The sequence below is a fragment of the Eschrichtius robustus genome, chromosome 16, assembly GCF_028021215.1.
Source record: "Eschrichtius robustus isolate mEscRob2 chromosome 16, mEscRob2.pri, whole genome shotgun sequence".
NCBI classification, from domain to species: Eukaryota; Metazoa; Chordata; class Mammalia; order Artiodactyla; family Eschrichtiidae; genus Eschrichtius; species Eschrichtius robustus.
The window spans coordinates 76,467,499-76,494,692 of record NC_090839.1 but is presented as its reverse complement, the minus strand read 5'-3'; the positions used below and the strand labels follow the sequence as shown (position 1 = coordinate 76,494,692).

General features: G+C 53.2%; 3 protein-coding genes across 3 annotated transcripts; 2 read left to right on the top strand and 1 right to left on the bottom strand.

Annotated features, from left to right (window-relative positions):
- Nucleotides 1-4,758: 4,758 nt before the first annotated feature.
- Nucleotides 4,759-9,435, top strand: IL27 (interleukin 27). The gene is made up of 5 exons (XM_068524582.1): nucleotides 4,759-4,789; nucleotides 6,862-7,034; nucleotides 7,119-7,217; nucleotides 8,098-8,256; nucleotides 9,184-9,435. Exons 1-5 carry the CDS (start codon nucleotides 4,759-4,761, stop codon nucleotides 9,433-9,435), a joined length of 714 nt encoding a protein of 237 aa, XP_068380683.1.
- Nucleotides 9,436-10,356: 921 nt separating this feature from the next.
- APOBR (apolipoprotein B receptor) lies at nucleotides 10,357-13,984 on the bottom strand. The gene is made up of 4 exons (XM_068566183.1): nucleotides 13,928-13,984; nucleotides 10,921-13,587; nucleotides 10,567-10,829; nucleotides 10,357-10,476 (listed from the first exon to the last, which is right to left on the bottom strand). The coding sequence occupies exons 1-4, from the start codon at nucleotides 13,982-13,984 to the stop codon at nucleotides 10,407-10,409; spliced, it is 3,057 nt and encodes a 1,018-aa protein (XP_068422284.1). The 3' UTR covers nucleotides 10,357-10,406.
- A 1,508-nt stretch (nucleotides 13,985-15,492) lies between these two features.
- Nucleotides 15,493-26,938, top strand: CLN3 (CLN3 lysosomal/endosomal transmembrane protein, battenin). Its single transcript, XM_068566184.1, has 16 exons — nucleotides 15,493-15,732; nucleotides 15,921-16,043; nucleotides 16,168-16,246; nucleotides 18,658-18,754; nucleotides 19,567-19,638; nucleotides 20,051-20,130; nucleotides 20,268-20,353; nucleotides 20,998-21,070; nucleotides 21,156-21,299; nucleotides 22,443-22,555; nucleotides 23,425-23,471; nucleotides 23,553-23,621; nucleotides 23,716-23,771; nucleotides 23,910-24,003; nucleotides 26,310-26,450; nucleotides 26,557-26,938. The coding sequence occupies exons 2-16, from the start codon at nucleotides 15,998-16,000 to the stop codon at nucleotides 26,674-26,676; spliced, it is 1,317 nt and encodes a 438-aa protein (XP_068422285.1). The 5' UTR covers nucleotides 15,493-15,732; nucleotides 15,921-15,997; the 3' UTR covers nucleotides 26,677-26,938.
- Nucleotides 26,939-27,194: the final 256 nt, after the last annotated feature.

Below are 27,194 nucleotides of genomic sequence, written 5' to 3'. Positions count from 1 at the left end.
CAGCTTAGGAAATGAGTCCCAACCAGTGGTCCTCAGAGCTGAGGCTGTCCACACTGTGGCCCAGGGCCTGATTGGCTGTCTCCCTGAGGTGTCTGCTTCTGGCCCGAACTCTGTTCTGATGCATGTCTCTGGGTTACCAGGTGCCTTCTGCCTGGGGCCCCCCACCTGCACCCTGTACCTATCGGAACTTCCTAAGCTCTAACTGCAGCCTCTTCTTTATCCTCTTCCTCCAACTCTCCTTTGGCCTTTCTTTGCCCATTGATGACAACCATCCCAAGTATTTATTAATGACAACTAGCATTTCTTGAGAGTTTCCTTGTGGGTCAGGCCTTACGCTAATACCAATAGCTAAAACCTACAGTCTTACCACGTGCCAGCTCCTGTTCCAAGCACTTTATAAACAATAGCTCATTGAATCCTCTAAACAGTCTTATGAGTTTGGATGATTTTTCTCATGTTATAGATGATGAACCTAGGCACAGAGAGGTTAATTAACTTGTGTAAGATCACACAGCTACTCAGTGGCAGTGCCAGCCATTTATATGCATAATCATCACAGCTGTCCTATCTGGCTGGTAGGAGTAGCGTCCCCTTCCTGCCTTGACCAAGGTCACCCTGGGAAGTGCTGGAGCTGTGAAAGGTCTGTCTGACTCCCCAGTGGGGCCCTGACCCTTGAAGCCCTGTACCTTCCCAATTTTGCCTTCACCTCTGGGCTGAGAGGTGGGCAGGGCTGGGGTCGCGGGCCTCATTTTCCAGATGGGGAAACTGAAGCCCAGTGTGCTTGGGCAGAGCAGAGCCGGGACTTGCACCGGGACTTTTCACCCCCAGGCTGGTGTTTTTTTTCTCTGCAGCCCTGCCTCAGGAACTCTCTTCCTGGCACTCAACAGACCTGGCTTCCCACCTTCTCCTCACCCCCTGCATAGCTCAGTCTTCCTGCCCCTGCATTCCTGTGTCATTTACATAGAACACCCAGCGATGAACATCTAGTCCCTGGCAAGGTGCCTCCTGCACTCCCTTTCTCTCAGCCCTCCCCTCACGTGCCTGCTGTGGCCTTGAGAGTGCCCCCCCCAACCGAGGAAAAAAGAGGTGGGACCGAGCGTGAGAAACCCTTTTCCCCTTCCAGGCTCCTCCCGCCCTGCCCCTGCAACCCCAGGGTCAGTAGTCCCATTTAGAGGCGGGCCCCAAGGTGGGTGGAAGTGGGTGGGGCACCCAAGCTGTCTTGCTGCGGCCTTGAGTGCACGCTGCAAAATAAACCCTAGGCGTGGTGTGCAGCAGGGCGCATTGGTACAATGGGCCCAGTGATTAGGGCTGGGATGCAGGGCTTTATTCACCTCTACTCTCCTGGGAGCGGGTGGGAGCTGTGCCTAGCCTCAGGGTCTCATCACTCGTGTTTGGGAGACTCAGAGGTGTGGCCCCAGCTCCAGCCTGGCCTCACCTCCTCCCAGCCTTCCCACCTTCACTGAAGCCCATCTTGGTTTCACCGAGGGGTTAGATCTCGAAGCTGAGATCATGGGGCCCAGGGATTCCCCTCGCCAGCCCAAGGTGAAAATGAGGGACTCGAGTTCCAGTCTTCATTCTGTCACTGATCTGCTGTGTGACCTTGAACAAGACTTCCCCTCCCTGATTCCATCCTGATGTCACATCTGAGGCTTCTAACTTCTGCTTCCTGAACTCAGGATTCCCATGCAACCCCATGGAGTGCCCCACACGGTCAGAGCCGTAACAGGGCTTGGAAAATAATCAGAAAAATTGGTGGGTGGTTCCTTTCTCTCTCTTTTTTTAATCATCTGGGTTTTAATTTCTCTATGTAATAATAGGCAGCATTTGAAAATTGTGATCACTTTTCAATGAGGAAACTGAGGTCCAGAGTAGGCTAGTGACTCACCTGAGGTCACCAGAAGGGTTAGCTGCACACCGGCGTCTACAGCCCTTTCCAGCAGTTCTCACCCCTCACCACATCCCTTCCATTTCCTGCTGGCCCCAACCCAAGCCTCAGCCTACCTGCCAAGATCCACCTGTGGAAACAGGACCAGGGGGGCAGAGATGGGCCAGGCCCATCCTCTAAGGATATGGACAGAGGCTGGCACTGCCCTCACTGACCCTCTGGCTTTTTGCCAAGGATCTGCTAAGATCGTCAGCCCACAGCCTTGCCCAGCAGCCCAGGTGCCTCCTTACCGCCCTCAGCACCTGGCTGAAGCCTTGGACAGACTGGGAGAAAGCTGACTGTGAGACTTCAGGGCTCTGGCTGCTCCCAGACCTGCTGCTCCGTCCAGGCAACTTACAGCTCACCAGCCATGAGCAGAACCTGGATTAGACACTTGTGGCAGAAGACAGATCTGTTCAATGATTTACTGAGAACCTGCTGTTGTTAGCTACTGGGGATCCATCAGTGCACAGAACAGGCAAAAATTCCCATCTCTGTGGAACGCATATTCTAGTGCATGGAGACAGACCGAAAAAAAAAGAGAGAGAGAGAGAGAAAGAAAATGTTCAATATCTAAAAATGCTTGATATCTAAAATGCTATGTAGAAAAATAATGCAGGGAAGGCGATAGAGAGTTCCAGGGGCAGGGCTGCCTTTTTTCAGGGTAGCCAGTGAAGACCCCATTTATAAAGGAGATACTTGAGCAGAGTAGTAAGGAGAGAGTGGGCTTTGCAGATATGAAGAAGAGTGTCCTAGGCAGAAGAAACAGCAAGAGCAAAGGCCCTGAGGCAGGAGCATGACTGGAATGTTCTAGGAGCAAGGAGGAGGCCAGTACGGCTGGAGAGGTATGAGTGAGTATAGAGTGGGCAAGATAAAGAAATGTGAAATGTCCATTGGAGACAAGATTTATGGCAGGAAGGGATGAGCCACTCAGGGGAGAAAGCCCGTGCCAAGGGGTCTGGGCACAGAGAAGGCTGGGGAAAGAGAACTCTGGAGAAAGCAGTGAGGGCATTCTAGGCAGGGAGACCAGCTTGTGCAAAGGCAAAGAAGCAGTTGGTGGAGCAGGAAGAGGGCTGAGGCACGAGGCTGGAGGAGTCAGCTGCAGCCAGATTGAGAAGGGCTGAGAAGCAGCAAGGGCTGGGAGGTCTCTGAGAAGGTTGGGAAGGCCAGGAGGTTGTAGTCAGAGAGTGAGTGGGAGATGGGGTTCAAAGTTTGAAAGGGAAAGCAGTTCTGGATGATGGCAAAGAGTCAGGAGCAGCTGTGGTCGGAGGGGTGAGTGGGTGGCCACGCCTCCTGGACAATGGCAGGACTTGGGGATGTGAGGAAGACCAGCCAGGGCCTCTGCCTGTCCTCACCATCAGTCTCAGGATGGATGGGACCCCACAGTGAGAAGCACCAGCTGCATGGCATGTGGGGAAATGGGCTGCCACCACTGGGGGGCACTGTAACGGAAACTGGTCTGGGCTAGGCAGGTGCCAGCCGCTCTTCCTTTTCCTTCTCCTCCTGCAGCCCTCTGGGATTGCTCCCCCGCTGGTGCTGGTACTTCCCTGGCAGTTGGTCCCAGGTGGCCCTGCCCAGGCACGGCTGAGGAGGCAGGGTATAGGAAGGGGAAGCCCCCTTGGTTTCTGTCTCACAGCAGGGACCCAGCAGGGAAACCCCATGGGTCCTAAAAGGAAAGTGGCAGCAGTGGGCTTGGGGGAAGACCAAGAAACCCCCATCTTCTCCCTGAAGATGGGAAATCCAGGGTGGGGCTGAGGGCGGGGCTGTGCTGGAAGGAAGATCTGTAACCAGCCCTGACGGCCCCTGACAGCCCTCTACAGAGCAGAAACACCAGAACTATCCTGGGACCTGGCTGAGCCCTGATCCTGACCTCACAGAAACCCCAACCTGGCCACAGACTGAGCCCTGACCCTGGTCATCAACTGAGCTCTCATCCCAGCCCAAGCCTGAGTCCTGACCTGAGTCACAGGCTCAGTCAGAACCTTGGCCGCAGACTGAGGTCTGTGCCCCATTTGGACTGAGCTCTAAGCCCAATCCTAACTGGCCCCATGCAGAGCCCCCAGGTCATTGATAGCTCTGACCCCAAACACAGGCAGAGGCAGGATGTTGGCCCCAGACAAAGCTCTGAGTCCAGCCCTAGACCAAGTCTTGATCAGAGTTATAGACTGAACGCTAATCCTAGATCTGCCTCTGGCTGAAGTCTGAGCTTGGCCCTGAATGAACGTGTTCTCATCCAGCCCTGACCCTGACTATAGACTGAACTCTGACTCTGCCCAGACTGAGACCTCACCGCCTCACACAAAACCTCATCCCAGCTACCCACTGAGCCCTGACTTCCCTGGCACTCCCTCCCTCAGCCATCTGGTAAACCAGAAGAGAGTAAGGATGACTCAAAACCCCAAGTCCCCTCTAATGGGCAATCCCCTTACCTGGCCATCCACCTTTTGAAGGACAGTGAGCTGGTGATGGCACTAGGATGATGATGAGAAGAGAAACAGGAGGGGGTTAGAGTCTCCGGGATCTACCAGCAAGCAGAGCGGGGTGGCTCACCCAAGAGTGGGGAAGTGAGGGGAGGGCTGGATCTGGTAGAGCAGCAGGGAGTCAGGAGCTGGGATTGACCAAAACCCCAGCTTCCCACCAACCCTCACTGCACCTCCCACCCCCTCTGGGAAGGGAAATTACATTTCCCCATTTTAGCAAGGGGTGGTGAGAGGGAAGACTGAGTGAACACAAAGCCGAAAGTACAAGCAGGACGGAAAGTGAAACCGGGCGCAGCCCCCAGTATAAGACTCCCCCTGCCCGGGAGATGGCTGTCCAAAGAGGCTGGCCCCACCATGGGCCAGATGGCAGGCGACCTTGGCTGGCGTGAGTTTGAGGCCAGGGCTGGGGCAGAGGGGTGGGGGGCTTGGCTGAGACTGGGCAGAGGATGGGTGAGCTTGCCTGCTGTGGATGGGCGCCAAGGGCTGAGGTGCTACTATGTGGGCAAGACTAAGGATACAGGATACAGCTGACTGGAGGATGGGAGTGACACAGGCATAAACTGGGGAGAGGGGCTGGGGCAAAGGGGTAGTGATCAAGCCAGGGCTGGGCAGAGGATGGGGCAGGGCAGGTTGGCTGGCATGAATGGGGGGCCAGGGCTCTGTAGAAGGGTGGAAGTTTGGTGAGGGCTGGGCTGAGGATGGGAAGACTTGACTGGCATGAATGGGGAGAGTTGGGCAGGCGCTTTCACCAGGATCAGGACCAGGCGCATAAATGAAGCGTTTATTTGGGGTGAATGAGCAGGGGCCAATCAGCTTGGCTGAGAACTGGGGCTGGCTAGAGGAAGAACAGCAGGAGCAGGGGGCTGGGGCCAAGGAGTCAGCAGCCTAACTGGGTCAAGGGTCTGGAGTTTGAAGCTTGGAAGGAGGTCCAAGCTACAGCTGGTGGCTGAAGAGCTCAGAGGCTGGAAAGAGAGCTCTAGACTAGCTCTAGAGGAGCCGATGGTAGGGTCAGGGTAGGGACCAAGGACTGAAAGACGGGGACAGAACCTTCAAAGGCCGGGCAAAAGCCCCAGGATTGGCTGCAGAGGGGAAGGAGAAACCAAGGGAAGGGTCTGGGGACTCCAGAGCTCAGAAAGCAGGGGGTCAGTAGGAGACGGCCCAGTTCAGTTCTGGGTGGGCAATATCCACCAGGGCCTGGGGGTGCGCACCCACAGAGCTAGGAAGAACCCCACTCTGCCTTAAGTCTCCAGGGTGCCAGAGTGGCCCCCAAGCCAGGGAGCCTGAATGCTACAGATTGCAGGCATGACCCACCACCTGTGTAAGTCCATGGGGTAGTGGAAGCGCCCAGAAACTCCCCTTAGTCTTTACTGAGAGGACATTCCGAGGAGCAGAGCCCAGGGCTTAGAGATCAAGAATGGATAGGAAAGAGGCATGGAGAGAAGGGGGAGCAGGAATAGACTTCGACTTAGTGACCAGTTTTGGTTTGGGTTTCGAGGAGAATTGTGTAACTCCCTAGTGATTGCTAGATTTCCTCTCCCTGAAGAAGAAACTGCCGTCTTCCCAGAGCTCCAGCCCCACTGCCCCTCTTCCTTCTTTCCAGGAAATGCAGGGCAGGAAGCACTTTCAGAAATCAGCCAGTCTGACTCCCCCATTTTACAGATGGGAGCCTGAGGCACAGAGATAAGACGTGACTTGCTCAAGGGAAGAACCCAAATGAGAAACAGAGGTTCAGCCTCCCATTCCAGACCCTCCTCCCTCTCCTGGCACCCCGTGTTCCTCCCACCCTGCAGAGTGATCTACCTGCCTTGGGGGAGGCTGGACCAATCTGTCCTTCTGACTCCCTGGGATAGAGCCTCAGCATCATCAGCCCACCCCTGGGACCCCGGTTCAGGCCATCAGAGCCACCTGGCTGAGCCCGGGGAATCCTTGGCAGAACAGACCGTGCCCACTCCAGGGGAGGTGGCGGTCTCCTCTGAGTTCCCTGGGGGAAGCATGCAGGCTCTGCATTTGGGCAGATCTGGAATCCAGTCCTGGTCCCCTCACCCTCTGGCTATGTGCCCTTGGGCAAGTCAACCTCACTGAGCCTCACTCTCCCCATCTGCAAAATAGGGAGAATAATAGCACCCAGGCTGCCACATACCCTTGTGCAGTTTGTTCACTGAGAAAGACACTTGGCCAAGGGAGATAGTGGGGTTCAAGATCCAGCCCGAGATCTGCTTGCAAAGGCGGGCACTCTGTGCACGACTGTGTCTGCCTGGGGGAAGGGGCACTTTCCCTTCACTGTACAGAGATGCCATATAGTGTCTCAACAGCTTGTTAGTGGTTTTGAGGGGTCAGTGAGATGACACACAGAGTGTGCCTGTAGCACAGGCTCAGAAAAGGCACGGTCCCTTCCTTTTCCTGAGTTCTTCTCCAGCTCTTCCCCTCATCTTGCCCACCCCCTCCTCATTGCTCCAGGGCTCAGCCTTTTGCTACTCTCCTTGCTCCTGGCTCGAGCTGGTGTCTGGGGATTCCCGAGGCCCCCAGGGAGGCCCCTCCGGAGCCTGCAGGAGTTGCAGAGGGAGTTCAAGGTCAGCCTGCATCTCGCCAGGAAGCTGCTCTCCGAGGTTCGGGTCCAGGCCCGTGACTTTGTGAGTCTCCCTAATGCAGCTGGCTCTGGGGATGGGAAGATCCGCAATCCCCTCGGGCCCCCACTAAAAGACCTTGCCCCATAGGCTGAATCTCACCTGCCAGGAGTGAACCTGGACCTTCTGCCCCTGGGAGAGCAGCTCCCCAACGTTTCCCTGACCTTCCAGGCCTGGCGTGGCCTCTCTGTGAGTGGCGGACTGGCGGGGTGGGACAGGCAAACTGGCAATAAGGCTGGGTTGGGGGGATGGAGATAAAGTTGGGGATTGAATTGAAGATGGATTTGGGGATAAATTGAGGGAGAGAATCTGGATGAGGCTGGGTAGGTCACTGAATATAAAGATGAGGCTGGAATAAAGAAATGGCGTTAGGAAGAAGGTAAGAATGAAGTTGAGCAAGGAAAGATGTGGGGATGGGAACAGAATGGGATTGGGGTTAGAGATTAGTATGGAGGAGGCGTGGAGTTGGTATTATGAGTGAGAACGATAAGAGGTTAGGGATGGGAAGAAGGTTGGGGATGAGAGTGAAAATGAAGTGGGGAAAGAGAAAGAATGGGGGTCGCTGGTGAGGATGGGAATGGAATGGGGTTGGGTAGAGTTGGAGATGGGATGGAGAGATGGCGACATTGAGGCTGGACACATGAAAGAGGGATGGAATTGGGATAAGAATGGGAACAAGGAGGGGAAAGAAGTTGAAGACAGAATGAAAACAAGTGAGGAGATGGAGATGGGGCGGGGCGGTAGAGAAGGGAATGGAATGGGGTTGTGGATAGAGAGTGACAGAAGGATGGAGATGGGCTTGGGGCTTGGAGATGAGTTCGGGTGTGACTGAAAATGAGGTTGGAAAAGGAGATAGGATAGAGATCAGAGACAGTGGAGATGGGAATGGTGATGAACATAGGAAGGGAGTAGGGATGGAGATGGGGTTAAGGATGAGAATAGATATGGGGATGGAAGGGGGATTGGAGTTCATGCTGGGAATGGGACCCAAATAGAGATGAGGTTGGGTTTGAAGTGGGTCATCCTTGGCCTGCAGGCCTTTCCTGATGCCTTCCCTCCCCTTCCATAGGACCCAGAAAGACTCCGCTTCCTCTCCATGACACTTCACCCCTTCCATACCCTGTTGGGAGGGCTGGGGAGGCAGGGGTTCTGGACCAGTTCAGAGAGGTTGCAACTGTGGGCCATGAGGCTGGATCTCCGAGATTTGCAGCAGCATCTCCGCTTCCAGGTAGAGTGCCCACCCACCCTCCTCGAGCCCCAGAGACTAACACCCAAAATTGAGGCTCATTGGTTCCCTTTTAAAACACCCCTTGCCCAGAGGTAGGACAAGTCTGGAAGGAGATGCTCCAGATCCTCTGAGTGTGTGTGTGTGTGTGGGGGGGGTGTGTGTGTGGGTGTGTGTGTGTGTGTGTGTGTGTGTGTGTGTGTGTGTGTGTGTGTGTAGGTGTACCAGGTCCTACCTCTACCCCCTGAATCTCTGCCTTCTCTTGGGGTCTTGGTCTTAAATGACAGAAGCCAGGACAGCATCTGGCGTCAGCAGGCCCTACGGCAAAGTACGTTCCCTTCTCCCTCATCCTCTGACATCACCAGATTCTCCTGAACATTTCAAAGGGAAATAGGAATTTTACCCTTAATAAAAGAATAGAAAATGAAAACAGCATAAAAGCTAACCATATCACCTTTCTGCCCATTTCTGATCTTAAGACAACCCTTAAGAGAGGAACTTCCAGTTCCCTGATGGCCTAGTGGTTAGGATTCCAGGCTTTCACTGCCGGGGACCGGGTTCTATCCCTGGTAGGGGAACATCCCGAAAGCCCCATGACACAGCAAAAAAAAAAAAAAAAAAAAAAAAGAGAGAGAGAGAAAGAGAGGACCTTCCAGAGCCCCCAGTTCCCCGGGCAGTCCTGGATGAGTGAGAGCCAGCTCCATGAGCACCATCTTGCTCTGTGACTTCCATTTTTTTGAACCAAAAAAAAAAATCAGGCAGTTCACATGAAACGATGACGTAATGGAAGATGTGAAGTAGGGGTTGTCCAGGGAAATCATGCCCTTGTGGTCTCTGATGTCATTCTGCACCACTGGGCACATAAAGAAACAAGGATTCACTCAGGGTCTCAGGCGGGCCATTCTCTGACCCATGGGTCTCTCCCCACAGGTGCTGGCTGCAGGATTCAACCTGCCTGAGGAGGAGGAGAATGAGGAGGGGGAGGGGCTGCTCCCAGGGGCTCTGGGCGGCCCCTTGCAGATGTCAGCCCAGGTGTCCTGGCCCCAGCTCCTCTACACCTACCAGTCGCTACACTCCTTGGAAATTGTCTTGTCTCGGGCAGTGAGGGACTTGCTGCTGCTCTCCCAGGCCAGGAACTCAGCCCAGGCCTTGGGGTTCCCCACACCCAGCTCCCAGCCCTGATGGAGGGTGACTTCTTAGCCCCTTCCCTCCACCCATCAGGACTTGAGGACTGGAGTCTGGGCCAGCAGACAGGCTCCGGCTCATCTGCCTTAGACAAGGCACGACTCCACTGGTGTCCCGCCCCAGACCCTATCCAATAACTTAAGGCCCCTCCAGTCCTTGCCAGATATTTATTTCTTAGATATTTATTTATTGTTTAGAAAAATGGTTTATTTATTGTTTCGGGGACCTGCTAGTCATCCTCAGACTAGGCTGCCACGCTGGGTGCCTAATAAAGCACTCTCACCCTCTCTCTGCCTCAGCTTCTTTTCAGAGAAGGGGTGCCTGACATGCAAAGGGGCCCTGGAACAGAGTCTGCAGCTTCTGGTTACCCTGGACTCCTCTCTGATCTTACATTTTTGGGGTTCCTGGCCCACCTTCCCCAACTCTGGCTTGTTCAGCTGGTGGCTGCCGTAGTAACCAGCGGAGTTCTGAGACTGAGCTCCCATTTCGGAAGCTCAAGGCAGCTGGTCTGCTTCTCTTTGATTGCAAATGGAGCACCACTGGCCCTCCTGACCTTTTCCTCGAGGCCGGCTTCAGCCCCAGAGGTTTGCGTTAGTCCTACACAGCTCTCCAGGGCCTGCTGGGGGGTTGAGAATGGGGGGGTCGAGGAGTGGGCGCAGTAGAGAGGGAAGGCTGTGGGGAGAACTGTCTCTGTCCTTGCTCAGTCCTCCAAGCAGCTGAGACAGGTTGGGGAGGTAGGCAAGGCAGGCCATCAGAGAGAGGTGACCCCAGCGGGGCAGTGGTCCACCAGCCACATTGGAGAGTCAGACTCCTTAAGTTCATGGTTCACGCAGACATCTGGTTCTGTCTGCTCCGTGAATGACACATCAAGAAACTAAGGCCCAGAGGGTGGAAAGGATGCGTCCAAAGCGGCAGAGGGAGTCAGGCTGAGCAGGGTTCAACCCAGCCTTCCGAGCCTCACGTCCCAGTCACTGGGGCTTTGGCTGGCCCAGCCTGGCTCGCAGCTCCTGCATCATGCCAGGGTGTGCCAGGCCAAACCTGCAGACGGAAGACAGGCCGTGGGAGCTGGTGTCCAGATGCCGTCAGCCTCCTCCCCATCCCAGGCCGGTCACCTCACCCTGTGCTTACCTCTGTCCCAGGGGCCTTCTGGCTGGCAATGGAGTCCCTTCAGGGCTGGAGGAGCTTGGCTCTGGGGGGTGCTCTGGCTCGAGAAGTCTCTGTTCGGGGGCTACCAGCTCTCCCTCCGGTGGGGGGCTGGGAGGCTCCTCCGGTTGCTCAGGGGCGGGGGTCCGTCGGAAGGAGGGCCGGGAGCGGCGCTGCGAGGAGCTGCGGGAAAGGAGTACTCGGCTCCTCGGGACAGAGACATCCAGGCAAGACCCAGGCAGCAGGGCCTACGGGGAAGAGGGCACGGGGTACCACGGGGCCGGCTTCAGCTTCGAGACTCTGCTCTGTCCAGCCCAGGACGCTACCTGGAGCCCTCACCTCGCTCCAGCTGCTGTGAGCACCCCCTCTGGCGCTCCCGGTGGCCTCCCCGCATGGTCCAGGCTCAGCCTCTGCAGGGTCCTGGTTGGTTGACTGGTCCTCTTGGCCCTGGACGTCCTCCAGGCCTTCTGGATCCACCTCCTTGGCCTCTGCCTTTTGGTCTCCAGTCACCTCGATATCCTCCACCTCAAGGGGCCTTTGTGCCTCTCCCTCGGGGTGCTTGTCCCCATGCTGCCCCTCACTGCTTTGCCCCTGCTCCCTCGCTTGCCATCCTCCAGCCTCTTCTTCCCCCAGTGTGTGCCCTCCTGGGAGGCCCTCTACCCTCACCACCTGGGAGCCCGAGGTAATGCCATCCATCCCCCAGCTTCCTTCTGCTACTGCGGATTCCTCCACCTCAGCCTGCTCTCCCCCGGGCTCACCCTCCCGAGTGGCCTCAGAAGCCTCTCCTTGGCCACCTCTGCCAGGCACCTCCTCCTCTGCTGAGCCCTCCAGGCCAAACTCCTGCCCACCTGCTTTCTCCCCCTCTGCAGCCTCTACCAGGTCCTCATCTCCGCCGGCTTCCTCTCTCCCTTCTGAATCCCGGTCTCTCCCGAATGCTTCCTCAGCCTCTCTGCCGGGCCTGTCCCCAGTCCCAGGAGCCCTTCCATCCAGAGCTGCCTTATCCTCCACGATCTCGGTAGCCAAAGAATTTGTCTCCATGTCGTCGCTGTCCTGGAGACTCGGAGCCTCCGCCTCCAGCCTCCAGCCTCTCCTGGATGTTCTGTCTGCCCCCCAGGGCACGGCGGCCTCCACCTCCTCCTCCTTGGTTTCTGTGATGTCTGACTCTCCCAATGACTGGACGGTCCCTGCTTCTGCTCCCTGCCTTCCACCCAGCTCCTGGTTCTCTGCTCCAGGGGCCTCCCCCTCCTCTGCTTCATGCCAGGCTTCCTTTACTTTCATCCACTCCCCGCCTGCCTCTGGGACCTCTGGTCGTGCAGACTCTCGGCCTCCTTCAGCCTCAGCCACCGGTGCCTGGCCTCCTGTAGCCTCCTCCTTCCCCTCTTCAGCATCTGCTTTTTCCTCCCGGGTGTTCCCTGTCTCCACATCCCTTCTTCTGTCTTCCCAGGCTTCAGCCACAGAGCTGTTAGGTTCTACATACCCCACGTTCCTGGGATATTCCTCCAGGCTCCTGTCTGTCTCCTCTCTGCTCAGGGCTGGAATGCTCCAGAGCTCTTCCTTACATGCCTGCCCTTCCTCAGGTTGCTCTGTGGGGGTCTGGGGGCCTCCCACCAGCTCAGGTTCTTGGCCTTCAGTGACCCTGTGCTCAAGGCCACCCCACCCCACCTCCAGTGCTTCTCCCCTGGTCTCAGCCTCTTCCTCACCCCTCTCCCTGCTGAACTCCTTCTTGGGCCTGGCCTCTGGGGTTGCCTCCAAGTCAACATCACCTTCAGCCTCATTTGCTACTTTGTCCTGGAGCAGCTCAGCCTCTGCAGCCCAGCAACTCTTCTGCTGCTCCTCGGCCTCCTCTGCCTGCACCACCTCCTTGAGACTGGTCTGAGCAGCCCTGATCTCTGAGTCTTGCCTCTCCACAGCCTCTTCCTCAGCCTGATCTGCCTGGCCCTCAAAGCCCTCCCCTCCCTCCGCCTCTGACTCCTGACCTTCCTCAGCTTCCCTCCCTGCTGCCTGGTGCTTGGCCGCTTCTTCCACTCTCTCAGTTCCCAGGGCCTGGGTCTGTTTGGGGAACAGGCTCACTTCAGCCTCTCTATTCTCATCCACCTCCTCCTCCTCCTGGTCTCCCTTGGAGGTCTCCTCTAGGGCCCAGACTCTCCCAGTACCCTCTGGGATCCTTTCTCTTGGGACTGCCCCATGTTCAGTCTCCCCAACCCCTGGGAGGTCAGCCTCCTCCCTGCCTGAGGTTTCCCTGTCCTCAGATTCTGACCCTGGCTCCTGTGTCCCCTGTGCCCTTGTGCTTTGGCCACCCCTTACCACTACCACCTCTTCTTTCCTCCCAGCCCCTTTGGCCCCAGGCCCCTGGATCTCCTCTGCAGCTGTCTCATCAACCCCATGCTCTGACTCCTTTCTGTCCTCTGCCACCTTTTGCCCATCAACACTCACCTTCCGCTCAAGCTCCTTGTGCCAGGTCCCCTCTGACTCCGCCCCTCCAGCCACCCCTGGCTCTGTTGCCCTGACCTCTTCCTCCTCCTCCTCCCGTTCCCAGGTTCTCAGTGTCTCCTCTCTCTTCACTTCCTGCTCATCGGGCTGCTGACTGTCCTGCGCTTGGCTACTCCTGTCTCCACCAGCCTCAGACCCTGCCTCAGACTTCTTTCTGGGCTCCAGGGGGATACTTGAATGCTGGCATCTAGTGGCCGTGGCTGCCTCCCAGGCCCCAGTGTCCTGCCTATCTGCTTGAGACCCATGGGAGCTGCCTTCTCCCCCACCCCAGGTCTGTTCTGTAGCTGAGCTTTCCTCCTGGCATCTTCCAGCCTCTCCAGGCCCTCTCAGCCCTCCATCCCCCTTGCTTTGGCTGCCTCCAAGGCCCTCCACGGCCTCCTGGGCTTCCTCCTCCACCTTCCCCCCAAGCCTTCTTGCAGCCACCTCCCCCAGTTCCTCAGCTGCACACGCCTCCCTCCTCTCTGCAGTGGGGACATCACCTCCCATAAGGTAGGAGACAAAGGTGCTGAAAGACTCCTAGAAGAAAAGAGGGATGGGGACAAAGGTATTAAGGGGACGCCCAGCCCTCTCCCTCGGGGCCCTGGGCCAGAGGGACTCGGGAGAAGGAAGAGGGGTTCTAGGATCTAGGAGGAGGAGGGGGACAGGATCTGCAGAAGGAGCAGGAAAGGGCCTAGATTAGAGGTGTGTGGATGTGTTTGTGGAGATGAGGGGATTGAAATCCAGAGAAGATCGGGCTAGCAGTCTGTCTGATCCTGGGGAAGGAATCTTGAGTCTGAGGAGAAGCTCAAAGGGAGAAAGGAAGGTGAGGCCCCAGGGAGCAGGGTGAAAATCTCTGGCCTCTCTTTGCCCCTCTCACCAGTGCCCCCCTCAAGGCCTGATGCAGCCCAGGGAGATGTAGCCGGAGGAAATCCATCCTGTCTGTCTCTGTCTGTGTGTCCAGAAAGCTGACAATGATTGTCCCCACCCACCAAGCCAGTCTTCCCCAGGACCCAAGACACTTCCTCTTCCCCTGTCTCTCCCTGACGCATCCCCACCCCGAGCCCTGCCCACCTTCTGCAATGCCCACAGCTGCTTCCAGCCCAGGCTGGGAAATGGGTGTATATCACACAGGGGACTCAGGTGGTGTACATTCGGAGCTAAAGGGCAAGGGAGGAGGACCCAAAGGAAAAAGCAGGAGCAGGAGACCTCAGAATTGGGGAGGGGGGAGGGGGCATGTGGCAACTGCAGCTCAAGTGACTCAGGTCTTGTATTTACACCTCAGCCGTTTCCGTCTCCCCCCAAAGCCACAGCCTCTCTGTGAGAGGAAGCTGGGGTTTGTGGTTCCTGTTTTGCCTGGGGACAAGGAGTAGGAGTGAGGAGGGGGCTGGTAAGAGCTCTGGCTTCTCATTTCAGGGTCATTAATGCTTGCCCAAGTGGAAGAAGGGGCTGGATTGGTGGCTCCAATGCCCATTCCCTCACCTGTAGTCATTCTTGCGAAACGAAACTTGGCTAAACTTTGTACTGTGGTTATTCACGTCTACCTCCTACCCTCCTTTGAGTTCCTTGAAGGTGGAGGCCATGTATGACATGTTGCTGAATTTCTAGAGCCCTGCATGGGTAGTAGGACCCCATTTTTCATTGGTTGAGTGATCTGGGAAGCAGACCAAAGGGGGTACATTTCAAACAGCAGTCTGAGGGCCTGGTGGTGAGAAAGAGCTGGGAGAGGTGGGCACTGACTGTTGGAAGCCCACAGGAGAGATTAGCAGGGGAAAGACGTGATGAAGAAAATTCAGGATGTTGCTTTACCACCTAGAGGAAGGTAAGAGAATAATCGCTGCTTATCTGGGACTTTGTGAAGTGACCTTAATCGACACCTCTTCCTTGGGTCCCCTCCCTGAGCCTCACTTTCCAAATTTCCAATTAGAGGAACTAGATGAGATCACAGAATCAGAATCTTGGGCCTTAGAATCATCTGGTCTAAGCACCCTTAATGCAGGCAGGAATCCTGCGGCAGCCAGCTCAGCCAGCACCCCTGCCTCCGGTGCTCTATTTCTTATTGCCGAGTCTCTAGGGTCACCTTTAGGTCTAACGTTGTATGTTCATCAGTAACTTTCCTTTTTTGTTTTCTCATCTGTAAAACCAGGGTTGAACTACTACTTTGGTTCTAAGGTAATTTGAGAAAAGGGCTCTCTTAACCACCTTGGATACTGCCAACAGACAATTCATGAAATCTTTTTAGGTGGGTGTTATCTTTATTTGCAGTTTCTAAAGCAATCTAAAGGCAACAGATAGAAATAAGAATGACCTGAAGCTGGCTGCCTTTGTTGTCAGCCAGAAACAGTACCCGCTAGGCAGGTGGCCATATTTATTGCCGGCAGTTGCAGAGGAGCTGAAGCCACTGGCAGCCATGATTAGTGCTGGTACGGTAGGTCACGGCCTTGGGCGTCCCCAGCTAACGTCATGGTTCCTCTTGCTGATCCTACCCACCCCAGTGTTAAGCCGGTGGTTCCAGGGTTCTCCCAGCCTCTCTCAGTCCCCCGCCCCGAAGCTGGGAAGGTCTAAAGAGAAGATCGAGAAAAGACCCGGAAGTGGTGAGGACCTTCAGGCACGTGATGAGGGACCCACAGGTGCTGTCACGTGACCCGTCATTCCTGGGTGCGGAACGTTTAGGTGCTCTTAAAGGTACAGGCTGCAGGGCCCCCTGCTTTAGAGGGGGCGAGGGCAGAGTCCGACGGGTGGGGCGTGGTGGGGCGTACGAGGGCGCGAGGTGGAACCTGGGGTTAGGGCCGTGGCTCGTGGGGCCGCCAGTGCAGCGGAGAAGCCGGAGCTGGGACCGGCAATGGGGCGTTGATCCCTCTCGCCTGTCGTAGACCCTCATCCGCCTCATCGGAGCCAACTCTGAACTCTCGCTGACTTTGGACCCCTCGGGGGACCTGAACTTGATGCCATGGGAGGCTGTGCGGGCTCTCGGCGGCGCCTTTCGGATTCGGAGGGTGAGTATTCATTCCTGCCCACCCTCACGGGATTGACTTCCTCGGTCCCGGGAGAACGCCCGTTGGCCCATCGTGCACCTGAGAGTGGGGTAGGGGTCAGGCCCTCTTCTTTTCCCCCTTCCAGGAGAGGAGGCCGATCCGGCACCTAGGCCCCTGCCGCAGGACCGTCAGGGCGCCCTTTGGAAGAACGCGGTGGGCTTCTGGTGAGTGGCCTGAAGAAATAAAAGTAGGGTGGGAAGAGGGAAGCAACAAGAGGGGTGAGAAAAGAGAGTTGAGCTTCCAAAAAGGAGCTGAATCCACAAAATATTTACTGAACCGCTTGGTTTGCCCTGAGGCCATGTGTAAATTTCCCAAATTTCACTCATTCCCTTATCACCTTCACCTTTTGGCCAGCTTCTCATATGACCTGTAGGGATATTTTCTTCATGTTTTTACTCCAACCAACTCAGCCTTTATTTTATTTTTTCATGAAAATAATATCTATTCAAATTCAGAATTCGTGTCTCTGAAATTTTCTGTGTGACCATTTCTGAGATGAATATCAGTAACAAATCATTTAATTTCTAGACAAATCTCAATGTCATCGGTTATCTTCTTGATTTTAGTTTCTCTGAATTTTCGTTTTCTTGTCTGTAAAATGGGATGATAGCAGGTGTCTTGCCGTGTTGTGAGGACTTTATTTTATTTTATTAATTTTTATTGGAGTATGGTTGCTTTAGTATGTGGTGTTAGCCTCCACTGCACAACAAAATGAATCAGCCATACACATACAGATATCCCCTCCCTTTCGGACTTCACTCCCATTTAGGTTACCACAGTGCATTAGGTAGAGTTCCTTGTGCTATACAGTATGTTCCCATCTCTTGTCTATTTTATACATAGTATCAATAATGTATATGTGTCAATCCCAGTCTCCCAATTCCTGCCTCCCCACCCCTTTGCCCCTTGGTATCCGTACATTTGTTCTCTACGTCTATGTATCTATTTCTGCTTTGCAAATAAGATCACCTATACCATTTTTCTAGATCCCATATACATGCGTTATTATACGATACTTGCTTTTCTCTTTCTGACTTACTTCACTCTGTATGACACTTTCTAGGTCCATCCACATCTCCACAAATGACCCAATTTCGTTCCTTTTTATGGCTGGGTAATATTCCATTGTAATTATGTACCACATTTTCTTTATCCATTCCTCCATTGATGGACATTTAGGTTGCTTCCATGTCCTGGCTATTGTAAATAGTGCTGCTGTGAACATTGGGGTGCATGTGTTTTTTTGAATTATAGTCTTCTCTGGGTATATGCCCAGGAGTGGGATTGCTGGGTCATATGGTAGTTCCATTTTTAGTTTTTTAAGGAAACTCCATACTGTTTTACATAGTGGCTGTATCAATTTACACTCCCACCAACAGGGTATGAGGGTTCCCTTTTCTCCACACCCTCTCCAGCATTTACTGTTTGTAGATTTTTTGATGATGGCCATTCTGACTGGTGTGAGGTGATACCTCACTGTAGTTTTGATTTGCATTTCTCTAATAATTAGTGATGTTGAGCATCGTTTCATGTGTTTGGGCCATCTGTATGTCTTCTTTGGAGAAATGTCTATTTAGGTCTTCTGCCCATTTTTGGATTGGGTTTTTTGTTTTTTTGATATTGAGCTGTATGAGCTGCTTGTATATTTTGGAGATCCAATTCAGCCTTTAAATTTGTAAATACATGTACTTTTTTTAAAAAAAACTATGAATCACTACTCTGGACGGAAAGCCAGTATTTTCCTAATGCACGTTTAAATAAATGCATCATTACCTTTTAAAAGTCATCCATCTACCTCCTAAAATCATTCGAATACTGAGCTTTGGGAAATACTTCTAGCACTAACCTAAACATCAAGGACTTGGGTAACAGATTGGGTTGGAAGTGAGGCTCTCTCTCTGAGCCTCAGTTTCTCAGCAGTAAAATGGGAAGAGCAGCAGTACCACTTCAGAGGCTTGTGAAAAGGACACATGATATTCTGGTGCTGGGCCCTGTTCCCGTCCCATCACTGATGGCAGCTCTGGGAGATGAGAATAAGTGAACCAGATCCTTCATGGATCATAAAGGGTATCATCTTGTTTTGATCCCTACAGCACTCTGTGAGATAGTCAGGAGAGAAATTTGGATCCCCATTTTACACATGAGTAGACTGAGGCCACTCAAGTAGGAAGTGGCAGACTTGGGACCTGAACATAGTCCTTTGGGTTTCAAGCCCCCAGGATCTTTCTACCATACCACAGTCAGAGACAGTGGATCAGTGGATGAGAAATGCCCCGGGAACTGGATCACGGTGGGAGCTTGGAGGAGAGAGTCATCAAGGATAACTTCCTTCTCTTCCTGGGAGAGTCTCAGAGATTAGATATGAACCTAAGTTTGTTGTCCCAAAGCCTGTATTTCTAACCTTCGCACTAAGTGGGGATGGGGTCTGGCGATAGAGAAAAAAGAAAGCACAGGAAAGGGGGAGGTTTGGTGCTAGGACTGTGGATAGATTGTATATAATTATATGTCTATTTTTCTATGTCAATTATATCTCAATAAAACTGGGGGGTGGGGGGATCTGTCCTGCTCACTCCAGGCTCCTGGGCCTCTGCAACAACTTCTCTTACGTGGTGATGCTCAGCGCTGCCCACGACATCCTCAGTCACCAGAGAGCACCTGGGAACCAGAGCCATGTAAGTGACCCTCTCTACCACCACCACCATGTTTAGTCCCTATGGGAAGATGAGGGACTCACCCTTGGGCAGAAACCCACTTGAAAAATTCATGGAATGAGGTGGCTAAGGGGTGGGGCAAGATGGCTAAAGTTCCCAGACCTCAGAACAGGAAGGGTCTTTAAGAATCAATTTGTTCTTGTAAAGCAATTGCAAACTCAAACGTTGGCCAGGTGGGACTATGGTCTAAGCCATGGTTTTTTAACCCCAGCACTGTTGATGTTTTGGGCTGGATAATTCTTTGTTGTGTGACTTTCCTGTGCATTGTAGGATGTTTAGCAGCATCTCTGGCCTCTACCCACTGGATGACAATGGCATATCCCTCACCCTCCAGTTGTGACAAACAAGAATGTCTCCAGACATTGCCAGATGTTCCCTGAAGGGTATAATCATCTCTGGTCGAGAACCTCTTGTCTATGATGAGCTGGAGGATGCAGCCCCAAGGGGAACAGCTACCACCTTGCAGGTCCAACAGGGAATTTGGTCCAAGAACAGATTTTTCTGGAAACCCAGATTTTTTAAATGAAAGTTCCCGAGTGTGTTACCCAAATAAAGTCCACTAACAAGGCCATCTTTGGCGTGTGGACCATTAGTTTGAGACTTCTGTGGAAACCTCCCCTTCCCCCTTGTGCACATAGAGAAACTGAGGTCTTAAGAAGCCAGTGCTGACCCAAGGCCATCCTTCAAGTTAGAGCAGAGCTGGGAATGGAGCCTGGCCCTGTTTGTCTGCCCTCCTGCCTCCCTGGGTGAAAGATTTTCTTGTCTCCCATCAGGTGGACCCAGACCCAACACCCACCTCCCATAATAGCTCATCTCGATTTGACTGCAATTCTGTCTCCACAGCTGTGAGTACCCATCTGGTCCTCCCTTTACCCTTACTCTGGGTCTATAGACCCCACCCACACCCCCTCAGCACCCAGCTGGTACTATCATGACTCTACTGATTAAGACTGCCATTTACTGAGCCCTTTCTGTGTGCAGCATGTATTAGCTTATTGAATCCATACAACAGTACTGTGAGTTAGGCTCTGTAATCATCCCCGTTTTCCAAATAAGGAGACTGAAGCTCAGAGAATGTGAATACCTTGACCCACAGCTAAGGAGCGGCAGACCTGGGACTGGAACTCAGATCTGTGTGACTTCAGAGCCTGTGTTTGTAGCAGGTCTAATGGGCTGGTTTCTATCTTTCCTTGGCCACTTGGTTGGGAGGGTTGTCCCTGGGAAGATCTGGGGTCTTACTCTGTTCTCCGGTCCCAGGCGGTGCTCCTGGCAGACATCCTTCCCACCCTCATCATCAAATTGCTGGCTCCTCTTGGCCTTCATCTGCTGCCCTACAGGTCTGGGTGGAGGTGGCGGGAGGAAAGGCAGGTGGGATCTGAGAGTGGGGAGGCTGGGAGAGCAGAGGAGGTGGCGGGAGGTCTGGGGAGCTGAGAATGGCAGCTGACCATCCCCCCCGGCCCGTATCTCCCTTCAGCCCCCGGGTGCTCACCAGTGGGATTTGTGCTGCTGGAAGCTTCATCCTGGTTGCCTTTTCTCATTCGGTGGGAATCAGCCTGTGTGGTGAGTGTGAGGTTTTGTGTCAGGTGGGGGGTTCCAAGGAACTACAACAGAGCATTGGTGGGGGTAATCTCCCCAGCTTCCCAGAGGAGAGGGATTATTTTTGTAACCCCTGAGAAGCATGCTAAGACTGTCACAATAGGGGAAGGGAGATGAGGTCGATTTGGAGGGGTAGGCGGTGGGGAAGATGGGAGGAAACGGACAGATTAGATGGAGATCAAGATGAGCAGAGTCACCAAGCGTCTGTGATGGAGGTGGAGGAGGCACCAAGGATGAGTTCTTGGGAATTCCCTGGCGGTCCAGTGGTTAGGACTCGGTGCTTTCACTGCCGTGGCCTGGGGTCAGTCTCTGGTTGGGGAACTAAGATCCCACAAGCCTCGCAGCGTGGCCAAAGAAAAAAGAAAAAAAAAAAAAGAATGAGTTCTTACTCCTGATTTGATAACTGGGCGGATGGAGGTACCATTCCCTGTGAGAGGACATGCAGAGGAAGGGGTTGGTTCTACTTCAGATCTGGAGCCCAGCCTATCCTAGGGATCTGTTTTTAGCCCCTCTCTGCAGATGCAGAGGAGGCTGTGGCCACACCCCTTAGGGGATTGAGGCTATTGGGGAAAGGCTAGGTAGGTATGGCCATGCTTGTCTTTCCCCAGGTGTGGTCTTGGCTAGCATCTCTTCAGGTCTGGGGGAGGTCACCTTCCTTGCACTCACCGCCTTCTACCCCAGGTAAGCAGGCAGAGCAGGGAGTGACGGGAGGGGGTCCCACTGCTGGCTTTGGTCCTTCTTAGTGCTACTGTGTTCTCCTTCTCAGGGCTGTGATCTCCTGGTGGTCCTCAGGTACTGGGGGAGCAGGGCTGCTGGGGGCACTGTCCTACCTGGGCCTCACCCAGGCTGGCCTCTCTCCCCAGCACACCCTGCTGTCCATGCTGGGTATACCCGCCCTGCTGCTGGCCAGGTAAGCGGCCTGGGCTGGGAGGAAGAGGGACTCGAGGAGGGAGAACTTGATCACGATCCCAATCTTCAGATCCCTACAGCCATGTGGGGGGATGTGGATTCTGGACTCTGATAGCCCCGAGTTTGAGTCCTGGAGCTGCCACTTGTTAACTGTGTTGTATGGGATGAGTTACTTTACGTTTCTGGCCCTCGGTTTTCCCATATTTCAAATAGTGGTGGCTTTCCTTGCTTCCCCGTGCGGTGACATGCGTGAAGCATTCATTACAATGTGGTTCCCACAATGAGGGGACAAGGATAAACTCTGTTCATTTTGTGTGTATTTTCATGTGAATTAGGAAAAGTTTCAGTTGGTCGACCAAACCTGTGATTTCACAGATTATCACTTAGGATAAGGCCATGTAGAAAAAGTGAATCAATTGAAAGGGAAATATTAAATAAAAAATATTATACACAGAGGGAATGTGGATATGGCAAATATCATGAAGGCAAAACATAAGTGACCAAACTTTGGAAACTTCTGGCCTAGCACAAAATGAACACGTGATAAATGGTAGCTAGAGTGATTATTAGAAAAACAACAAGAAAACAGGGCTGACACGCTTGGTGTGAGCCAGGAATCAAAACGAGGGCCCATGGATTAGAAACAACAAGAAGGGGCTTCCCTGGTGGCGCAGTGGTTGAGAATCTGCCTGCCGATGCAGGGGACACAGGTTCGAGCCCTGGTCTGGGAAGATCCCACATGCCGCGGAGCAACTAGGCCCGTGAGCCACAATTACTGAGCCTGCGCGTCTGGAGCTTGTGCTCCACAACAAGAGAGGCCGCGATAGTGAGAGGCCCGCGCACTGCGATGAAGAGTGGCCCCCGCTTGCCGCAACTAAAGAAAGCCCTCGCATAGAAACGAAGACCCAACACAGCCAAAAATAAATAAATTAATTAATTAATTAAAAAAAAAAAAAAAAAGGAAACAACAAGAAGATACATTTCAGTTCCAGAGAAAGAAGCATTTTTGCGTGGTTGGAGTTCTCTGGCGGGGGATGGAGGGCCTTGGCAGAGAGGAGGAATGAGGGGGGCTGCCCTGGGAGGAAGTGACCTTTCCAGCCCGACAGAGGCTCTTCAATCTTCTTTTCATTCTGCCCACTTCTAGCTATTTCTTGTTGCTCACGTCTCCTGGGCCCCAGGACCCTGGAGGGGAAGGGGATGCAGACACGGCAGCCCGGCAGCCCCTGATAAACAGCGAGGCCCCAGAGTCGAAGCCAGGTAGGAGACACAGTGACCGTCAGAGTGGTCACTTTCTCTGAGTTTCAGCCTTTTCCTCTCTACTGTGGGCAGTCAGAAGAGGAAGTGGATAGGCGTGCTGGTTATGGTGAGAGCCAATCACATTCATCTACTCAAGAAATACTCACTGAGTACTGACTATGTGTTGTACCATTCATAAACAAATAACTGAATTGGAAGCACGTTGTTTTCACACGTTGATAAGTACTAGAAGAACATAACAGATTGATGTGCTTAGAAATGACAGATGGGGGGACTTCCCTGGTGGTCCAATGGTTAGGACTCCGCGCTTCCACTGCAGGGGGCACGGGTTTGATCCCTGGTTGGAGAACTAAGATCCCACATGCCATGCAGTGCGGCCAAAAAAAAAAAAAGCAAGAAATGACAGATGGGGGGAGGAAAGGGGTTCTATTTAGAGAAGGTGGTCAGTGAAGGCCTTTTTGAGGACATCTCATTGGGCTGAAATATGAATGACAAGGAGTCAGCCCTGTGCACATCCAGGTGAACAGGTTCCAGGTAGAGGGAACAGCAAGTGCTAAGGCCCTGTGGTGGGAATGAGCTTGGGTGTTCAAAAACAGAAAGAAGGGCCCATTGTGGCTGGGGTAGGGGTGTACCGCCATCAAGCTGTACAAGAACCATGAAGAAGTCTCATCTAGTTACTTTTTTTTTTTTAATCATGGTAAAGTATCCATACCATGAAGTTTGCCAATTTAACCATTTTTAATTGTACAGTCCAGTGGCATATGTGCATTCACACTGTTGTGTTGGCTGGCTGATTCTTGCACACCAGCACCCCTTTTCTGAGTCAGTGTGCCGACCTCACCTGCCCTTCTCTCCCTGCCCCCCTGCAGGCTCCAGCTCACACCTGTCCCTTCAGGAAAGGTGGACCGTGTTTAAGGTACGGACGGTGGCTCTGGCGTGTCCCCTGCGGCCAGTGTTCATCTCCCAGCCTCCCGCTTATGTCTCCTGACCCTTCCAGGGCCTGCTGCGCTACATCGTCCCCTTGGTGCTGGTTTACTTTGCTGAGTATTTCATCAACCAGGGACTCGTGAGTGAGGGCTGCCGGGAGGGGTGTGGAAATAGTGATGAGGGTGGGGACCCACACATCCCCGTCCATCTCCCCCGTCTGGCCTTTGCTGCAGTTTGAACTCCTCTTCTTCCGGAACACGTTCCTGAGTCACGCTCAGCAATACCGCTGGTGAGAAGATTGAGGGTGGGTGGCAGCACGTCGGTGGGCTGGGGGGCAGGACTTTGATGATAAGGACTGGGGTTGGGAGGGGCTGCCCTGCCGAGTAGGCACCGGAGGGGCTTCCTCTTACTCCCTGCCCCCTTGAAGGTACCAGATGCTGTACCAGGCCGGCGTCTTTGCCTCCCGCTCCTCTCTCCGCTGCTGTCGCATCCGCCACACATGGGCCCTGGCCTTGCTACAGGTACTGAGCCCCTGGCCCTCACTCTCCGCCTGCCTTGGCTCCCAGCTTCCCTAGGCCCCATGCTTCCCTCCCTCAGCAGGGGTTATTGATTGCATACCGTCATGTTCTAAACACGGGGAATGGAGGCCAGCAGGGCTCTGTGTAAAATGAGTGGCCTCAGGAGCCAGGCGAACCTGGGTGCAGATCCCAGCTTCTGTACTCAGTAGCTGCGTGATTTAGGGCAGGTCCCTGAACTTATCTGAGCCTCAGTTTCCTCATGTATAAATCAGGCATGGCTGTAAGAAATAGAAATGCGAAGAATGAAAGAACTTCAAGAATTTGTATTGTGTCTTAAATCAGCTAGAAGCACTTATTTAATAATTATTTGCCCAAGCCTCATGCAGAGAGGCAGGTTTTCAAATAATGTTTCCAACGATAGGATAATGTCCAGTTCTTTTATCCTGGATGGTTAATTACAATAGAATCAGTGACATTGTAGTCAACAGGTTATTTATCTCAAGGCTGGTGAGCAAATTCATGGCAAAGGTCATGTAAGTGATTAAGCTTTAAATGAAGGAAAATACCTGCAACAGTCTAACAAAAGGAGTTTTATGTAACCAGCATTCATGTTTCATTGTCACATGTCTACAGCCACTGAAGGTAACTATTAAAAAAACCTTCAACTCTTTTTGTTTTGGAAAGAAAACATGATTTTAAACATTCATGTCTTCTTACTTGTTTCTAAATGTCAGAGTTCTCCGTGGTCAGACTTGAAAACACTTTAAAACAAGTCATTGGCAACCTCCAAATTATTCTCGGTGACTCTAATATCCCTCTGGGCCATAATCTTGGGACCAGAAGGGCATATAAAAAATCGCCTTTAAAATAAAGCTTCAACTCTTACAGGAAAGTTCTTTGCCCTTTTTAATAATTTTAGCTCAATTCTGTGATAACGATATAGAGAATTAGGGTAGATTACACTTTAATGTTATGTCAACAGCAGGCAAATATCCTCTAACTTTCTTCCTTATTTGTCTGAGCAGGACTGCCACCCCAGGGCTTTGTACCCGCAAAGTCCCAGATTGTATCAACAATTCTTTTTTTTTTTGACTGCACCGCGGGGCATTTGGGTTCTTAGTCCCCTGACCAGGGATCGAACCCGTGCCCCCTGCAGTGGAAGCACGGAGTCTTAACTACTGGACTGACAGGGAAGTCCCTGTATCAACAGTTCTTAACTCAGGGTTCTTCATTAGATGCCACTGAAATGTGTAGCTTATGATTTTAGCTATAATTTTAACCAAGGCTGCTTCATAGAATTAGCAGCTTATAATCATTTAATTCCGTTACAGAAAGTGTCTGGCCTAATGCTCCAGATGAAAGCATTTGCAGTGTTTCTAGGGTCATATTAGTATTACCAGGGTGTGTTCTTTTAAATGCAGATCTCTGAGCCCACCTCACTCTTCCTGAATTAGAACCTCTGAGGGCAAGGCCTGTGTAGGTAACAAGATCCACAAGTGATCTGTGTGTATGTTAAGCATGTGAACCACTGGGGTGGCCTACACACTGGGGAGGCAACCCTGTGCGCTGAGGACTGGGACAGTGGGATCCCCTGAAGGACTGGGGCACAGAGAAAGGGACCTACACCCTTGGGTGGGGTCAGCGAGCCTTCTTAGAAGGCGTGGGAACATCTAAGCCCCGGTTTCTCACCCTTGGCGTTACTGCATTTCGGGCTGGATCCTTCTTTGTTGTGAAGCTGTCCTGTGAGCTGTAGGATGTCGAGCAGCATCTCTGGCCTCTGCCCACTACATGCCCGTAACACCCTCCCTTCCCAGTTGTAACAACCAGGAACATCTCCAGATGTTGCCAAATGTCCCCTAGGCAGCAAAGTCACGCCTAGTTGAGAACCTCTGGTCTCACCATAGCCTCAGTTTGGTAAAATAGAGGGGAACCTCTCCATCCAGGGAGACTTTGGGAAGAGGAATGAGATCATAGGAGTGAGAGTGACCCTGATCCAAGCTGAGCTGTGAACGGTGGTGACTAGGAGAGCCCAAGTGGCGGAAGGTGGGATAGCATCGCAGGCGGTAGGAGTGACATGGGCAAAGGGAGGAGACCCCCAAGGTCTAGGATGCTGGGATGCGGTAGGGAGAAGGCCTACCCCAGATCCCAGGGTCTGGTAGGCCAGCTGGGTGTTGGGATTTGATCCAGGCCTGTCAGCCCTCACCCTCATCAGCTTCTCTCAGAACCGGGGCCCGCTGGACGGGATGGCACCTCCCTTCCTGCCCATCTCTGGTCCCAGGCTCAGCCCTCCCCTCCACCTGCACCCACAGTGCCTCAACCTGGCCTTCCTGCTGGCGGACGTGTGGCTGAGCTTCCTGCCGAGCATCTACCTTGTCTTCCTGATCATTCTGTATGAGGGACTCCTGGGGGGCGCGGCCTACGTGAACACCTTTCACAACATTGCCCTGGAGGTCAGCACCAGCCGGTCGAGGGCTGTGGGTGGGTGGCCCCTCTGGGAAAGTGCCAGGCAGGGGTAGCTAGGACTGAAGCCTCACGCCTGCTCCCCACCCTCCCCAGACCAGCAGTGAGCACCGGGAGTTTGCCATGGCAACCGCCTGTATCTCCGACACCTTGGGGATCTCGCTGTCAGGGCTCCTGGCCCTGCCTCTGCACGACTTCCTCTGCCAGTTCTCCTGACACTCTGACTCCTTGGAACATAGGACACACTGACCTGGGCCCACACTGACAGGCGGGCAGGTCGGACCGACCCCAGACCCACAGCCCAGAGCCCACCCATGAGCTCTGCCCCCAGCCATCCCTACACGGCTGGGATGTAGAAAAGTGCTGAGGTCCTGTTCCCCTTTGATGGAGGCGCAGCAGTTTTCTTCCACTTCCAAGCTGCTTTCGGGGAATTTCTTGGCATTATGCCTTCAGAATAAATGCCTATTTTATCAATTGACTCTTGTGCCGTTTTTCTCTCCGAAAAAACATTTTCTTCTATTATAAAAGCAGTAAGCTCACTTTGGAATATATACAGGAGCGTGTAAAGAAAGTCTTTCAGCAAATTGTCTAGTCTTTGAGGCTTTGCTTATTTGTTAATTCCTTTATTCATTTACTCATTCATTCACTGTGTGGGACAATCGGTATGCATTTTTTCCCCAACATGTAAGTTTCCAAACCTACAGAGAAGTTGAAAGAACTTACACAATGAGTAC